The sequence below is a fragment of the Oncorhynchus clarkii genome, chromosome 23 (assembly GCF_045791955.1).
Source record: "Oncorhynchus clarkii lewisi isolate Uvic-CL-2024 chromosome 23, UVic_Ocla_1.0, whole genome shotgun sequence".
NCBI classification, from domain to species: Eukaryota; Metazoa; Chordata; class Actinopteri; order Salmoniformes; family Salmonidae; genus Oncorhynchus; species Oncorhynchus clarkii.
The window spans coordinates 50,636,735-50,655,060 of NC_092169.1; the positions used below are offsets into that span (position 1 = coordinate 50,636,735).

Below are 18,326 nucleotides of genomic sequence, written 5' to 3' on the forward strand. Positions count from 1 at the left end.
TAATGAAGGTGTAGATTACATCTCACATTCCACTATTCAAACTTGTAAACAAGACTGTATAAGATTTCTGTTAATCAGACTCTGTGCAGCCAATGGCAATGTCTGCTATAGGTATAATGCCGGGAGCCACTTGTGGATTTGACAGCTCTAACGCAGTTCTGCCTCTGACACCATCAAAACAACTGCTATGCTGATGTCGGCTAAAGCAGATCTGATTGGATCGAGCCGTTAGTCTTCTGTTTTACCCCACGTCCTCTGAGGTTGGAGCGCGGGGTAAGTCATAGTACAGCACTCCTGGAGACGTTTCATTCGGGGTTAAGTGCCTTGATCAACAACAGATGGATGGTTCATAAAGATCTTAATCCGCTCCGACTAGCATACATCATGCTCTACCCTCACTGTGATCTGTCCATAGAAGAAGGTTGCCTGTCTGTCTCTGGTGGCTGCAGAGAACGGCAGACTGCTGCCCTCTGCTGTCCTGGTGGGGACCTGCAGGCACTCCAACCTCCTGTTTGAACTCCTCTCCCCACCTCCTCCAACTGAGTCCTGCCACGGGGGGCAGGAGGAGGTGGAGGAAGAGGCGGAGCTACCGGGGCGGAACACACCACACACACGCTCCCTGGAGCTGTCCGAGAAGTTGGAGTCGACTGTGAAGACGGAAGAGCAGTAGGCCCGTCTCAGCCCCTCTCCTACAGGTGTGTTGTGGATGTTAGACCCAAGTCCAGAACATACTAGGCCAGGATGGGGGCGGGGCCACTGGGGTCGGGGATGGACGGAAGTCAGAGTACATGGGTCAAATGGTTCACCGCTCCTCCCCTCCTCTCCCTCCCCCCTGGTCTCGCCTCCCCCACTCCCCACCACGTTCCCCCCAAGACGCACTCTGATCTTCTGCTTCAGGCACCGCAGAGCCCCCTGGAACCTCTGACTGAGCAGAGCATACAGCAGAGGATTGATGTCTGAGTTCAACAGAACCAACCAATAGGAGAAGGTAACCGCTGAGGGCGGAACTAAGGAGGACTTACACGATAGGGCGGTCTCCGTGGCCTGGACTAGCGCAACGCCTATATATGGAGTCCAACACAAGAAGAAGGCAGCGATAACCAGGAAGAGACGTACAACCCCGTGGTGATGGAGGTGATTGGAGTTGGAGTTCTGGTGGGGCGGATGGGGGTGGCCATGGGGGGCGTGTTGGGCCAGGAAGGAGAACAGTCTCCGGGATGCAGCATTGGAGCTGGAGGTAGAGTCTGGGTGGTTGGAGGTCTGTGGAGCTCCAGCAGTATGATCTGACCCTGAAGGAACCTCATCCCCAACCTCTCCATGGGTCTCCGATACAAACCGCCCACTCAGATGATACACCAGCCTGGAGGTGGAAGGACCGTGGGCACCTAGACACCTCGGACTAGTCCGCTCAGAAGTACTCTCGGTCGGGAAGGAGGAGCTCGGCATTCCAGTGTTTCTCTGGAGCTGGTCCTCCAGGTTGTGGATCCTCCTGGCGTGGCTCCGGGCTACACGGACGATGATGACGTAACAGAAGAGGATTACTGCAGCAGGCATGAGGAAGGACAGGGCAGCCATGAAGGCTGTGTAGCTGGGACTGCTCTTCCAGTTCACCGCACAGCTGAAATAATAGTACATGGTGATAGTTTACATTAGTGACCTTATTACTGTAACATGTCCTGGAAGTACTGCACAGTGTAACAAGTATTGGAAGTACTGCACAGTGTAACAAGTATTGGAAGTACTGCACAGTGTAACAAGTATTGGAAGTACTGCACAGTGTAACAAGTGTTGGAAGTACTGCACAGTGTAACAAGTATTGGAAGTACTGCACAGTGTAACAAGTATTGGAAGTACTGCACAGTGTAACAAGTATTGGAAGTACTGCACAGTGTAACAAGTATTGGAAATGATCACTGTTACACAACACTGTAAGAATGAGTAATAGCAATTATTGATACATTGTACTCACGGAAAATATGAAACATTAATAAGGGCAATGCAGCCTTTTATCTAAAGCAAACGTACATTTTAGTGCTGACATTCCATACATTTTGAGATCATACATTGTTAGTATATTTGACCCCAGCGGGAATGGAACCTACACCAACCTGTACATGGGAGCCATGTAGGACACAGTGCTCCAGCCCAGCAGAGGAGGACAGCTGGTGACCAGGGCCTGGAGCCAGATCCACAGCACCACAGCACACTTCCTCCATAAGGTACAGTGGGAACTGGAATAATAATCAAAATAACTAGAAAAGTTCCATTTTCTGAAGGAAATGTCTGTGCTTTAACTGTTTCTAATCTAGATCTATAGTCTAATGAGATGTCCTAGGTTTAGATCGGATTGGTCTATAGTCTAATGAGATGTCCTAGGTTTAGATCTGATTGGTCTATAGTCTAATGAGATGTCCTAGGTTAAAAACAGATTGGTCTAGATCTATAGTCTAATGAGATGTCCTAGGTTTAGATCTGATTGGTCTAGATCCTAAGTTAGTAGTACAGTGCCTTCAGAAGGTATTCACACCCCCTGGGAATACTTTCTGAAGGCACTGTATAATTTGTCTAGATCTATTTTAGTTGGTTCAAATGTATAGTCTTGTAGTTGGTCAGGATCATTGAATTACCTGTAGCGCAGACAGTCCATGATAGAGTGGTAGCGGTCCAGGGCGATGGCTGCCAGGGTCAGGACTGAGGCTGTACAGTAGACTGAGGAGGTGTACCCCACATACAGACACAGGTCCTAGCAGACAGAAGGTAGGGAGAAACAGATGAACCAGTCCAGTCACTGTTATTGGGCACATTTCTCACACACAGACGATCAAATAAACGTTTGAAAGAGTCACTAGTGTTATGGAAGGGGCAGCCACTGACAACCCTGCTCCAGGAGAGCGACCCGCCCGACAACCCTGCTCCAGGAGAGCGACCCACCTGACAACCCTGCTCCAGGAGAGCGACCCACCTGACAACCCTGCTCCAGGAGAGCGACGCACCTGACAACCCTGCTCCAGGAGAGCGACCCGCCTGACAACCCTGCTCCAGGAGAGTTACCCACCTGACAACCCTGCTCCAGGAGAGCGACTCACCTGACAACCCTGTTCCAGGAGAGTTACCCACCTGACAACCCTGCTCCAGGAGAGTTACCTGCCTGACAACCCTGCTCCAGGAGAGTTACCCACCTGACAACCCTGCTCCAGGAGAGTTACCCACCTGACAACCCTGCTCCAGGAGAGCTACCCGCCTGATAACCCTGCTCCAGGAGAGCTACCCGCCTGATAACCCTGCTCCAGGAGAGTTACCCGCCTGATAACCCTGCTCCAGGAGAGTTACCCACCTGACAACCCTGCTCCAGGAGAGTTACCCACCTGACAACCCTGCTCCAGGAGAGTTACCCACCTGACAACCCTGCTCCTGGAGAGTTACCCACCTGACAACCCTGCTCCAGGAGAGTTACCTGCCTGACAACCCTAATCCAGGAGAGTTACCCACCTGACAACCCTGCTCCAGGAGAGTTACCCACCTGACAACCCTGCTCCAGGAGAGTTACCCGCCTGACAACCCTGCTCCAGGAGAGTTACCCACCTACAACCCTGCTCCTGGAGAGTTACCCACCTGACAACCCTGCTCCAGGAGAGTTACCCACCTGACAACCCTGCTCCAGGAGAGTTACCCACCTGACAACCCTGCTTCTGGAGAGTTACCCACCTGACAACCCTGCTCCAGGAGAGTTACCCACCTGACAACCCTGCTCCAGGAGAGTTACCCACCTGACAACCCTGCTCCAGGAGAGTTACCCACCTGACAACCCTGCTCCAGGAGAGTTACCCACCTGACAACCCTGCTCCAGGAGAGTTACCCACCTGACAACCCTGCTCCAGGAGAGTTACCCGCCTGACAACCCAGTAGCTCTCCATTAGGAGGGTTGGCCTCCCCTTGGTTATGGTACACCCCTGGGCTATGGTCCACCCCTGGGTTGTGGTCCACCCCTGGGTTATGGTACACCCCTGGGTTATGATACACCCCTGGGTTAGGGTACACCCCTGGGTTATGATACACCCCTGGGTTAGGGTACACCCCTGGGTTATGGTACACCCCTGGGTTATGGTACACCCCTGGGTTATGATACACCCCTGGGTTAGGGTACACCCCTGGGTTAGGGTACACCCCTGGGTTATGGTACACCTCTGGGTTATGGTCCACTCCTGGGTTATGGTACACCCCTGGGTTATGGTTCACCCCTGGGTTATGGTTCACCTCTGGGTTATGGTCCACTCCTGGGTTATGGTACACCCCTGGGTTATGGTTCACCCCTGGGTTATGGTACACCCCTGGGTTATGGTACACCCCTGGGTTATGGTTCACCCCTGGGTTATGGTACACCCCTGGGTTATGGTACACCTCTGGGTTATGGTACACCCCTGGGTTATGGTACACCCCTGGGTTATGGTACACCCCTGGGTTATGGTTCACCCCTGGGTTATGGTACACCCCTGGGTTATGGTCCACTCCTGGGTTATGGTCCACTCCTGGGTTATGGTTCACCCCTGGGTTATGGTTCACCTCTGGGTTATGGTCCACTCCTGGGTTATGGTACATCCCTGGGTTATGGTTCACCCCTGGGTTATGGTACACCCCTGGGTTATGGTACACCCCTGGGTTATGGTACACCCCTGGGTTATGGTTCACCTCTGGGTTATGGTCCACTCCTGGGTTATGGTACACCCCTGGGTTATGGTTCACCCCTGGGTTATGGTACACCCCTGGGTTATGGTACACCCCTGGGTTATGGTTCACCCCTGGGTTATGGTACACCCCTGGGTTATGGTTCACCCCTGGGTTATGGTACACCCCTGGGTTACCCTGGGTACACCCCTCCTGTCTCAGCCTCCAGTATTTATGCTGCAGTAGTTTATGTGTCGGGGGGCTAGTGTCAGTTTGTTATATCTGGAGTACTTCTCCTGTCCTATTCGGTGTCCTGTGTGAATTTAAGAGTGCTCTCTCTAATTCTCTCTTTCTCTCTCTCAGAGGACCTGAGCCCTAGGACCATGCCTCAGGACTACCTGACATGATGACTCCTTGCTGTCCCCAGTCCACCTGGCCGTGCTGCTGCTCCAGTTTCAACTGTTCTGCCTTATTATTATTCGACCATGCTGGTCATTTATGAACATTTGAACATCTTGGCCATGTTCTGTTATAATCTCCACCCGCACAGCCAGAAGAGGACTGGCCACCCCACATAGCCTGGTTCCTCTCTAGGTTTCTTCCTAGGTTTTGGCCTTTCTAGGGAGTTTTTCCTAGCCACCGTGCTTCTACACCTGCATTGCTTGCTGTTTGGGGTTTTAGGCTGGGTTTCTGTACAGCACTTTGAGATATCAGCTGATGTACGAAGGGCTATATAAATACATTTGATTTGATTTGTTATGGTACCTACAGATTAACTATATGACTGCTTAGAGGCACTATAACATCAATGACACTCACACACACTCTCACACACACAGATGAATAGAAGCCCCAGATCAGCCTTACAGTACAGTCGACCCATCCGTTGTTCATGATGGAGAGAGCTATGAAGGGCATGACCCCAACCCCGACCAACAGGTCACTGATGGCCAGGTTCATAATGAGCACTGATGTCACGCAGTGGAAGGTCTTGGTGGCCGCCACTATCACAATCACCAGGATGTTACCTACAGACACACACACATAATATGACAGCATTAGAGTCACATGGATCTTTACCTTCCATTAAAGGGGCCTATCTGCAGTTGCTATAGTCATTTTTGGATGTATAAATTAACCGTGTGAACAGACATTTTTGGATGTATAAATGAACAGTGTGGACTCGAGTCACATTACCTGGACTCGAGTTTGACTCCAGTCAGAAATGTGATGATTTGAGGCTAGACGTTGAGCCTCAAGACTAGGACTAGGACTTGAGACTGATGAAGTGAAATTATCTGGCCAGGTTTTGGAACATTTTGTCACTTATTTTATGGCACAGAGTCTTGGTGGAATTCTCTCCACGCAGCCAGACACTGTAGCTTGCAAAAAAACGTGCACGAGATTGGGTAGTGAAACGCACACTCGGCCCTCTGATTGGACCAGCAAACTGTCAGTCAACAGAGGTCGGATGAGCTGGTGGTTTTTAAAGTTGGGGTGGGTCACAGAAGGTTTTTGGGGGTCAGAGTGTGAAACTGAATGGATTAAAAAAATTATAATAATATAAATTATTACATTATTTTATATGTATAACTAAGCCTATTCGATCTGGTCACCAACATAGGCCTAAGGCATTACACCAAATTCCTTTCTCAAAAACATAACATGGAAAAGATGAGTGTATTGACTGTTGACCAATGACCAGTCTGCAGCATCAACCGCCCCACAGTTATCCAGATAAGTGACCAAAAATCACTTGTTTCATCCTCTCCGGTTTTTCCTGGTAAAAACAGAGTAGCCTATGTTGATATTATCTATATACAGCTCAGAAATCTGTTACAGAGAATCTTTGCCAGAACAACAGGCTACCAGGCAATTTCATTAGAACATTTTCATATTTCAGTTAGGTCTAGTTTGGGTGAGTTAATTAGGCTATATATATACAGTACCTCAGTTCTACGTATTGGCTATATGTCATAAGACATATAGCTGTAACATCACACTACCTTCAATACTTATGAGATGAAGATGTTTGTGAGGAAGAGAAAGGCTCCAGACAGACCCTGCTTTCCGACCTCCGCTGCATACAGTAGAGTAGCTTCCAGCCTTGTAACGCTTAGAACACACCAACAGACAGATTGCATTTTGGAACACCAGAATTACATAAATTTCCAATGAAACGCTGCGTTTGCTTTGCAGCATTGCGTTGCAGATGTAGTTGCAATGCGTTCGGTGTAGTGCATTTCGAACATATGTGTCAAACTGTATGCGTTAATTGCTTGACAGAAATGGTAGCAGAAGGTGAATGTTGAACTGTTGTTGCCTACATATCCAGATGAGGCCTCATGCCATTTTGTGCCATAACACTGTCGGTGTGTTCGAAGCGTTATGATGCTGCTTGCTCTGGACTCTAGAGAAGTGACATGATATCACTAATTGATATTGACATGAATGACTTTCAGCTCAAAATGCAGGTGTAAAACGCAGTTTATTTCTGTATCTTGTGTTTTGAAAATACATAACCGTTTATGGCTGTATGAATTCTTATTTCTATGGCAATGACAGGCTACATCTGCTCAGATTGTGTTCGCGTGTGCATGTGCGTGCGCGTGGGTGTTCGCGAGCGTTGAACACTCCGGTCAAAACGTTTAGGAAACAATGATCTAGCGAACAGATTGCTGATTTGTTGTACAACTATAGGATCGGGTCCCGGCAAAACGTTAAATTATAGAGCGAGAGGATTGCCATAAATAAATATTTACAGCTCCAAAATAATATTAACTGTTAGCTTTACAAGCTCACCAGCAATGGGCATCAAGCAACACAATCACTAGCATAGGCCCACTGGTCTTTTGCTATGTCGAAATGGATTCAAATTAATAATTTACTTATGAAGCTTGCATTTAGAATATGTTGTTCAAATTCATTATTACATCATCAAAAATGTGTTGTCGACAAAATAATGAAAAGAGCTGTCAGGTAGCCTCAATAAATAGACACATATTTGTAGTTGAAGTCATTGCATGCATCGATGTTTTATTTTACTTGACTTGAGACTTGACTTGCTCTTACAATGCACGACTTGGACTTGACTCCAGACTCGACCAGTTCTATTTGTGACTGGACTTGAGACATGGACCTCATGACTTGAGACTTGCTTGTGACTCGAATAATAGTGATTCAGTCCCACCTCTGTAAATGAATGATACCAGTAACTGCCAAAATAAAGGAAACCAGCATAAAGCATATTCATAGGGCGCTGGGCCACCACGCGCCGTCAGAACAGCTTGACATAGATTCTACAATTGTTTGGAACTTTATTTGAGGGTTGAAACACCACTCTTCCACGAGAAATGCCATAATGTGGTGTTTTGTTGTTGATGATGGTGGAAAACTCCAGAATCTCACATAAGTGTTCAGTTGGGTTGGGATCTGGTGACTGACTGGCTGACTGACACACCCACAACTGAGATCTCTTCTAGCCATGGTAGCCAAAATAATGGGCAACTGGGCATTTTTTTTATACATGACCCTAAGCATGATGGGATGATAATTGCTTAATGAACTCAGGAACCACTCCTGGGTTGAAGCACCTGCTTTCAATATACACTTTGTATCCCTCATTTACTCAAGTGTTTCCTTTATTTTGGCAGTTATCTGTATGTATCCATTGATTCTTGAAGAATATAACTTATGCCTCTTGAGCTTAGTTCAACTGTCGTACCTCATCAGAACCCAAAATATAAACTTGTTTTACACCAATGTTTGTAAACAAAGTAAATGTAAAGACACTATATAGCCTCAACATGGTTAAAACTATATTTTGTTATCTCCTAGATGGTCAGTCCTTGCATCCATAGCTACGTCCATGAATTTGAGAGTGGTTATATGTCTTCAGCCCCAACTGTCAGCTTTGTAGAGGAACGGGGGCAGGGAAAACGCTTGGTTGTTGTTTCAACTGCTGATTGCCGCTTTAATTGATACAGCAAGTTTCAGAGTAGGCCTCCTGTAGAGGTCTCAAAGCATTCTTCTAAGAAAAGCCATTGCTACAAATTCCATTGAAAGAATAAGGCAACATCAAAAACAATATTTCGATGCTTTTGGTGCTTTAATCACAGACATGGCCAGTGTCTTTCTAAAAGAAAGCACATCACACAGAGAGACATCTGCCACCAATGTATAGCAGCACCCAGCGGGGATTTGTACAGCATTCATCACGCTAGCGTTTCCCCTTGATTATTTTACACAGGCATAAAAGGCTCTCCAAATCAGTGTTCAGAGCATCTGTAATCAGTGTTCAGAGCATCTGTAATCAGTGTTCAGAGTATTTTTAATCAGGGTTTAGGACCAAGAAGTTAAACCCCACATGTATAATTAAAACCATTATAGGAGCCCAATGTATTGAAGGCAGAGGGGAACATAGTGGGCGTCTAATGCTACAATGAAGATAACGCATATAACTGGAAGTCAGTGAAAACTGAAAAGTGATTCACTTTTTCGAAATGATTAAGTATATTTTCATGAGCTTTATGAAAATAAAAGGTTTTCCTTGCAGTTGCGCATCTGCGTTATGATGACACACACCTGTGACTGCGCCGAGACACATCAACACCATCAGGACCTCCAGAACCAGTTTAGTTCGGGGGGACAAGTTGAGCCGAGCCTCCGCCATCGATGTCGCATTCCGGACTGAAATCCGCATCTCATCCGGGAAAGGGGCACTTGTATCCAGCCAAGCGCCACCTAGCTGCTCCATAGCCTACTCTCCTTTTTTGATGCTATTTAGCCTAGTTTAAACTTTTTGTTGATACTGGTTGGAAATAGTTTTGGGCGCCAAATATCCATAGGCTATTAATTCTACACAGGGTAAACGACATACATTTTAGTAATCTTGTAAATACGTTTCCTTCTCATTATCCATTGTTGCTATCCTCTACCAGTCTAATGTCTCCGCCGCACCGCTCAGTGGTTCGTTCACCTGCGCAACGTTATTCTTGGTGAAAGTTGGGCGTGGCGCACGGCACCTTTCGATAAACTACTGTGAGCTTATGTTCTTTCTGCGCTATGAACGGCTCCGTGAGAAATAACATGGTTTGGTAAGAAAAACATAAATAAACCAAATGTGTGTGATAAGAAAAACAGAGTTCTTACGAAATAATTGTTTTATTTGTTTAAAAAGATGCATTACTTTCCAACAATTTCTCCACTCCAAAAAAAGCATTGTTCAATATTTAATACCACACAGAAAAAAAACAGAGACTCGGGGAAAATCAAGTGTCTGCTGCTTTACTGGGAAAGCACTTGGAAACATGACCCTGTCCAAACGACAAACGCATTGGAATATTCTAATGTAATATCTAGCCACGGCTAAAGCGGAATACCCTCCAATGGATCTGAGATGGGTTCTAGGTCTAATAACAAGTCACTACTTGTAAGACTAACATCCATTCTCTAGATCTATGGCCCATTGGATGGTTAAGGCTGCATTTTAAAATGGGTTAAAGGTACAGTTGTGGGGGCTGTAGGTACAGTTGTCGGTAGGTACAGATATAGGATCAGCGTCCCCTTCTAACCTTAACCATTAGTGGGGAAAGGCCCCATGTAGCTCAGTTGGTAGAGTGTGGTGCTTGCAACACCAGAGTTGTGGGTTCGATTCCCATGGGGGACCAGTATGAACATGCATGTACTCACTACTGTAAGTTTCTCTGGATAAGAGCATCTGCTTAATGACTACAATGTAAAGGGGCAACTTAACCCTACTCCGCAGCGGGGGCAGTAGGGGGTAGGTACTGGTGGGTTTACCCCCACACTAGGGCCATGTTCATTAGTGCACGCAATGGAAAACATTTAAAAAACGTTTTACAACAGAGTGAAAACGTTTGTTTCTTATCATCCAGGTCATCTCTCCCTATTTCAGTCTGACTTCACTCCAGTAGAGGGCAGGTACTGGCGGGTGTACTCCCACACCAGTAGGGCGGCGCTCACGTGTACGTTGAGGGAACGGATGACACCTTGCTGAGGGATCTCCACACACACATCCAGCAGCTGGAGCAGGTTAGCTGGGATACCCTCACGCTCATTACTAAAGTAGGGAGGAGGGGGGGAGTATGAATAAAAAGGAGAATAACTAGACAGGTGAAATATGGAACACAGTGCTAGGAAACGAGATAGGATGTTGGTCCATAGAAATTTAAAGGGCTGGAACACTGGACATTCCCATTCAAGTCAATGTCATTCTATTTCTATAGTGTAAGGTCAAAGTTCATTTAGATCCGTGTTAGATCCACATATATATAGATCCACGCGACTGAAATTTAAAGGTAATTTCCAATTGAGCTGACAATGTGGTCTCCACAAATGCGGGAGCAATGCCTTTAGTAGGTCCATAGCCGAAAAGGGGCGATGGGGTTGAATCCCGGCCTTAGTCACTGATCTACAGAACATTCACCCTGGCCTGCTGTGAACAATATGACAGAGACAGGTACAGATATGGTTGTAATGGGTTACATTAGACAAACACCATGCTGTGCTGGAACAGAGCAGACCACAGGTGGAGTGTTCACTGACTAATGGCTGTGTGTGTGTGTGTGTGTGTGTGTGCGCGTGTGTGTGTGTTTGTGTGTGTGTGTGTGTGTGTGCGTGTGTGTGTGTGTGCGTGTGTTGACTGAGTGCGAGATACACTTTGCCTTGTTGGGTTCATTACAAATAGCAGCTCTCCTCGGCCTTCTCAGCTTAAACAAACCCTGTATGTTTGACTGAGCTCAACCATCCCACCCAGGAATGATCAACCTCCAATGACAAACCAATAACAGACGCCGTTTGGAGACGGTACACAGTAGAGAAAAAACGTGTATTACTGACCGATGTGTGTCTATTGATCAAACATCATTCTGTAGCTTGTGTGTGTGTGTGATATTTATTTATTTATATATATATATATATATATAACACACACACACACACTTGAAGTCGGAAGTTTACATACACTTATTTACTTTGTGCACAAGTAACTTTTCCAACAATTATTTAGACAGATTATTTCACTGTATCACGATTCCAGTGGGTCAGAAGTTTACATACACTAAGTTGACTGTGCCTTTAAACAGCTTGGTAAATTCCAGAAAAAGCTTCTGATAGGCTAATTGACATAATTTGAGTCAATTGGAGGTGTACCTGTGGATGTATTTCAAGGCCTACCTTCAAACTCAGTGCCTCTTTGATTGACATCATGGGAAAATCAAAAGAAATCAGCCAAGACCTCAGAATGTGTGTGTGTGTGTGTGTGTGTGTGTGTGTGTATATACATATACAGTGGGGAGAACAAGTATTTAATACACTGCCGATTTTGCAGGTTTTTTACTTACAAAGTATGTAGAGGTCTGTAATTTTAGGTGCAAATCTAAAACAAAAATCCAGAAAATCACATTGTATGATTTTTAAGTAATTCATTAGCATTTTATTGCATGACATAAGTATTTCATACATCAGAAAAGCAGAACTTAATATTTGGTACATAAACCTTTGTTTGCAATTACAGGGATCATACGTTTCCTGAAGTTCTTGACCAGGTTTGGTCTCTCACAGTTGAAGTGTACATATGATAAAAATTACAGACCTCTACATGCTTTGTAAGTAGGAAAACCTGCAAAATCGGCAGTGTATCAAATACTTGTTCTCCCCACTGTATATACATACATACATTTGTGCATGTGATGCATGGCTGGAGCGTGTGTTCCCTGTTCTTCCCTCCACAGAGCACCCATTAGAGACCAGCATGCCTGGGCACGTCTCCTCACTGCAGCAGGAAGCAGGGCTGTGTGTGTGTCTGCCTGATCGGGGCCCAGGGGAACACTCACTCCATTACTGAGATTCCATTAAAGAGCTTTGTCAGCTTCCTCCCTGACCCGTGAGACAGTCCCGGCCATGGCTGTGTATGTACACGTGTGTTAATACAGTCAAGTCAATGAATTGATGTGCAATAATTATGTCATGCATTGATTGTTCATTTGTGTGGTTTGTCTGTTAGTGAATAATTGCATTTCATGTCATGGCTTTTGTTGAAGCAGAAAATACTTCCAATATGACACAAAGTTATATATACAACTGGACATGACAATGTGCTCTGCTGTCCTACAGGAGAGTGGTTTTACCCCAGCAGTAACAGAGTCTTCTCAGGGAACTTGTAGTCCTTTAGACTCTGACTATTGGCTGTCTGCTCCACTCCCACAATGCAGTAGCCCTCCCTCTTCTTCAGCTGCAAGAAGTCAGCTAGTTCTACGGGCTTCACCTGGTAGAGACACAAATATATGATGTTAACATAACACGTTTTTAACTGGCTAAAAAGTCAGCTGAACACAGTAGAGTGAATGAACTTGGTGAGCATCTCAATATCCTAGAGTGTTCAGCTGTCCTCCTTCCTCTACATCTGCACTGAAAAACTACAGCACTGGAGACTTTAGGTCAATGGTGTCCAAATCATTCCATGGAGGGACAAGTTTTTTTTTTCTTCCTGCCAATTAAAACCTAGACAAACAGGGGAGGGGAGTTCCTTACTAATTAGTGACCTTAATTCATCAATCAAGTACAAGGGAGGAGCGAAAACCTGCAGACACTCAACCCTCTGTGGAATGATCTCGACACCTGTGGTTAAGGCCACTAAAGTGTTGTTACCTACCTCCAGTAGGGGGAGCCATAGCTCAGAGGAGACACTCAGGGCCTGGAAGTGTTTATCACTGACGTGGCGAAGACTGTCCAATACCAGAGCACTGGCCCCAAAGATCTCACACGTCCTACACAGACCTTCACACACACACACACACACACACACACAGACAGAGCGATCGAGAGAGACAAAGAGAGAAAGACAATGAGAGAGACAAAGAGAGAGGAGACAGAGAGAGAGAGAAAGTGTTTATCACTGACTTGTCAAAGGCTGTCCAACACATATTACACTGAACAAAATAATAAATGCAACATGTAAAGTGTTGGTCCCATGTTTCACGAGCTGTAAGATGCCAGACATTTTCCATACGCACAAATAACTTATTTGTCTCAAATTTTGAGCACAAATATGTTTACATCCCTGTTAGTGAGCATTTCTCCTTTACCAAGATAATCCATCCAACTGACAGGTGTGGCAAATCAAGAAGCTGGTTAAACAGCATGATCATTACACAAGTGCACCTTGTGCTGGGGACAATAAAAGGCCACTCTAAAATGTGCAGTTTTGTCACACAATGCCACAGATGTCTCAAGTTTTGAGAGAGCGTGCAATTGGTATACTGACTGCAGGAATGTCCAGAAGAACTGTTGCCAGATAATTTAATGTGCATTTCTCTACCATAAGCCACCTCCAACATAATTTTTGAGAGTTTGGCAGTACATCCAACTGGCCTCACAACCGCAGACCACGTGTAACCAAGTCAAACCAGGACCTCCTATATCCGGCTTCTTCACCTGCGGGATCGTCTGAGAATAGCCACCCGGACAGCTGATGAAACTGTGGGTTTACACAACCAAATAATTGCTGCACAAACTGTCAGAAACCGCCTCAGAAAAGCTCATCTGCATGCTCGTCATCCTCATCATGGTCTTGATCTGATTGCAGTTCGTGATCAAAGCCGTTTTTTGGAGTTTTCTTTTAAGGTATTTGTGACCAACAGATGCATATCTATATTCCCAGCCATGTGAAATACATAGAATAGGGCCTAATTCATTTATTTCAATTGACTAATTTCCTTATACGACCTGTAACTCAGTACAATCTTTGAAATTGTTGCCTGTTGCGTTAATATTTTAGTTCAGTGTTTAATGGTCGATATGGTATATCTACAGGCCACTGGCCCCAAAGAGCTCACATGTCCTACACACACATGTATGTACACATTAACAAACAATTACACAACCACTATTTACATGTTTCAGATATTTGTATGCTACAGGTTTAAGGTGATATTTTCTTCAGACAGAGCATGGAATTTGTTTTATTTTATTTAAAGGCCCAGTGCAGTCAAAATTCTCTTTTTCCTGTGTTTTGTATCACCTGACAAAACTAACACTGTAAAAGTGTGAAAACATTTGCTGTTTGAAAATATAATCTACAAAGGACTTTCTAATCAGCAGGTTTTGCATTGGTCGCGTTTAAGCTTAATTAGTTAATAGACCAATAACAAACCTCTCTGCCAATAACAGCTGTTTTTTAGTTTCCCCCTCCCCACTCCCAGTCCTATAACAATTATTGCTTGAGATTTTTTTGTTGCTAAAAAAACTATTTTTGTCAATTTTAATGGAAAACTATTTTATAAGGTACTTAATTGTTCCCCAGAAATGATTTGACTGATATAAAAATGGCTGCATTAAGCCTTTAAACTACTACACAGCCCGGCAGACAGACAAACATGCACACACACACACACACAGAGAAATATAAATCAAACAAAAACACAATGATTTACACAACCATTATTTAAATGTTTCAATTATTCTGAATGCTACAGGTATAGAGTGATATTTTCTTTAAGCAAAATAGCCCAGATCAGCACATAAAATACTGTAAAAGTCATATTTTGCAGTGTGGTTTAATGAAGTATGTAATAAGGATATGATTATTTAACCAGATACTCGTCAGCTTTTTTATTCTGTGGGATGCACAAGTTGCAGCCTTAGGAACTCACATTTAAATCTAACACTGTGATAGCCACCCTGTATAAAATATAATATTGTTGAAAATCCACCTTAAAAAATATCCACCTTTACTCAAAGACCATGTGACTGCATTAAAGCCAAACACAGTCCACAGATCACACCCATTTTAAGACTGAAAGTAACTCTTACAGCGGGAAAGGCTACTTCACAGTTCTCTCGTGTCTTTCTTTTGTTGATTTGGACATTCATTAATTGTCTGTTAGGAGTGGAACTAACTGAGACTGGGAGAGGAACGCAAATTCACAACGTGACGTTTGGACAATAAAAAGGGAAACTGGCTAGACATTTCCTGTAGTAAATGGATTACACCTGACAACACATACCAGAGGATATTATTTTTTTCACGTTTTGAGGCTATACCGTGTTTGTTTACAATTACGATGTTAACAAATGTTGCCATAAAGCAAGCTTATATTCTGGGTTCTGATGGGGTACGACAGTTGAACTAAGCTCATTAGGTATTTTTAAATTATATTCTTCTAGAATCAATGGCTTAGCAAGAACATTACTGCTTTATAAATCCAAAAGTGGATGTAGCCACTGCAGATTGCGCATTTGGAGTGAAAATGGCCACATCAAAAGATCAAGATGTCGATAACTGTGAAACTAGCACTCCTGAACAGTCAAATCCTCTGCTACCCCAGTTGTCACAACTTGATGAGCTCTCAAACGTAATTGAAAGGGCAGAACCTAGTGAACAGGAATTGAAGACTTTAGTTTCACTTCTTCTGTCTCTTGGTGATAATATCGAACGCGATTTAAAACAACAGAACTTAATGATAGATAGGCTTAAAGTCATACATACCAAAATCATGGACAAACTTAGTCCTGGTGAAAAGGATGGTAGTAGTTTCATCACTGGAACAATAAGACAGTTCTACAAAAAGGCACTGGATTCAGTAGGAACAATCATCACTAAACTGGCCAAAGAGATTGGAGTCAACTATTCAGAGTCAAATATGTGTCTCCAAAAAGAGTTTGGCCTTAAAACCGATTGTCCAAAGGAATGTTTGAATTGCAACCATATAAAGAGCTCAATGTCCTGGATTCAGGTTGAACCCTTCGTGTCTACAGATGATGAGACCACCGTCTACACACTCGACTCTTCTGCAGCAGGGCATTACGAGTGCATCTTATCAGGGCTGCGGTGGGTATGTGAGAGCAAAGTCAGTCTGCGATACCAGTTCAGCTCCTGGGAGCCTCACAGGGCCACTCTGAACAACATGCGGTTTGAAGAAGGAGGTCCATTACTGGACATCACAATGATTTCTGGCAAACTAGAGGAAATTAGTCTGCCACACTTTGTCTGTATAGATCCAGACTACCCACAATCCTCTTTGAGAGAAGACATAAAGGTTCTACATGTGAAAGACAACAGAGTGCTTGTGGAAGAAGTGGATGAGGTGACGGGGTTCCACGCCAAACTGCTTCGTCCCTCCTTCTCTGGCAGGGGTTTGGTACTGAGACGTGGGTTGCATTGGAGAGTGCAATGTGACCTTCTGATCTTTAGGTCCACCAGAGCACTCCTCACCTTACACACATATCTGATCCAATGTGATCCTTCTCTAGCACGGGAGGTGGAGGCACAGGAGAAGTCCTATGGATTCGTAAGACTTCCAAAGCCAAAGCCGGAGAAGTCCCAGCGGAAGGGGAGTCGCTTCACCCTCAAGACCTCGTGTCAATCCTCGATTACACCAGAAAAGATCAAGCTAAGAAGCACCCGGCCAAACTACTTTGAAGTGTACATAAAGGACCCTGCGATGGACTTTGAGATGGAGTTGATAAGTGAGAAGGGAGAATCTGCATGGAAAGCTGAAATACGAACAGAGGAATACAGAGATGATTCATCCACAAGAGACATTGAGTTTGTTGATGAATTCAGACCACAGATCATTCAAAGGGTCAATAATGTGTTTGCCATAGCAGATATTCTCTTCACAAAGGGCATGATCGGTGAAGAGATCAATGCAAATATCAGCGCTGCACCGACCCGCCAGGCCAAGATGAGAGTGATATACGAGGCACTGAATTCAGGTGGACCACACGTCAAAGCTGCATTCTTTACTGCACTCAAAGAAAAGGAACCCTTTCTAGTCAAAGACTTGGCTCAATAATACCTTATCGCTCAATCTCTAACACCCCTCTACGAGACCATTATGCCTAGACACTTTATTCAGCATGTTCTCCTTCAGTCCAGCAGGACAGAGGCAAGAGGAGGAGTGATGAGGAGAACTATGAAAGAAGAGACTTTTCAGGTGTCAAGAATAGCAATCCAAGGACCAGTTCTCTGTGACATTTTAGTGACAGAGGGCATGGGTAGGAAGGCCCCACCAGCATACACACACACATACACACACACTCATGAAGAGGTTTCACTTTCACTCACACATGGAGCACAAAGAAGAATGAACGTTGAGAGAGAATTGACATTGATTACAGAAAAGAAGACAAATTTGAAATGAACTGGGACTGGAATTCTTTAAAATAATAATTAACGGGTAAATATGTTAAAAGGTTGAAAACATTGGGAAATATACAGTGGAAGATATTAAAGGGTTGAAAACATTGGGAAATATACAGTGGAAGATATTAAAGGGTTTAAAACATTGGGAAATATACAGTGGAAATATACAGTGGAAGATATTAAAAGGTTGAAAACATTGGGAAATATACAGTGGAAGATATTAAAAGGTTGAAAACATTGGGAAATATACAGTGGAAGATATTAAAAGGTTGAAAACATTGGGAAATATACAGTGGGAATATACAGTGGAAGATATTAAAGGGTTGAAAACATTGGGAAATATACAGTGGAAGATATTAAAAGGTTGAAAACATTGGGAAATATACAGTGGAAGATATTAAAGGGTTGAAAACATTGGGAAATATACAGTGGAAGATATTAAAAGGTTGAAAACATTGGGAAATATACAGTGGAAATATACAGTGGAAGATATTAA

At 44.3% G+C, this 18,326-nt stretch overlaps 2 protein-coding genes across 2 annotated transcripts in view; both read right to left on the minus strand.

Annotated features, from left to right (window-relative positions):
* Positions 1-372: 372 nt before the first annotated feature.
* On the minus strand, positions 373-9,418 carry LOC139381308 (5-hydroxytryptamine receptor 1D-like). Its single transcript, XM_071124759.1, has 5 exons — positions 9,247-9,418; positions 5,530-5,690; positions 2,628-2,743; positions 2,109-2,231; positions 373-1,618 (listed from the first exon to the last, which is right to left on the minus strand). The coding sequence occupies exons 1-5, from the start codon at positions 9,416-9,418 to the stop codon at positions 373-375; spliced, it is 1,818 nt and encodes a 605-aa protein (XP_070980860.1).
* Positions 9,419-9,809: 391 nt separating this feature from the next.
* Positions 9,810-18,326, minus strand: part of LOC139381865 (probable methyltransferase TARBP1) — a 44,312-nt gene continuing 35,795 nt past the window's right edge. The window contains exons 27-29 of the mRNA XM_071125692.1: positions 13,337-13,461; positions 12,813-12,949; positions 9,810-10,744 (exon numbers count right to left, since the gene is read on the minus strand). Coding sequence (XP_070981793.1) covers positions 10,576-10,744; positions 12,813-12,949; positions 13,337-13,461 — 431 coding nt within the window. The 3' untranslated portion in view covers positions 9,810-10,575. The remainder of the gene's footprint in view (positions 10,745-12,812; positions 12,950-13,336; positions 13,462-18,326) is intronic.

Bases quoted from the DNA above. Each gene is read 5' to 3' on its own strand.
- LOC139381308 (XM_071124759.1), bottom strand. From the start codon at position 9,418: ATGGAGCAGCTAGGTGGCGCTTGGCTGGATACAAGTGCCCCTTTCCCG. The intron at 2,232-2,627 runs GTAATTCAATGA...TTATTATTCCAG, and splicing joins ATGGACTGTCTGCGCTACAG to TTCCCACTGTACCTTATGGA. The intron at 1,619-2,108 runs GTTGGTGTAGGT...CTATTATTTCAG, and splicing joins TACATGGCTCCCATGTACAG to CTGTGCGGTGAACTGGAAGA.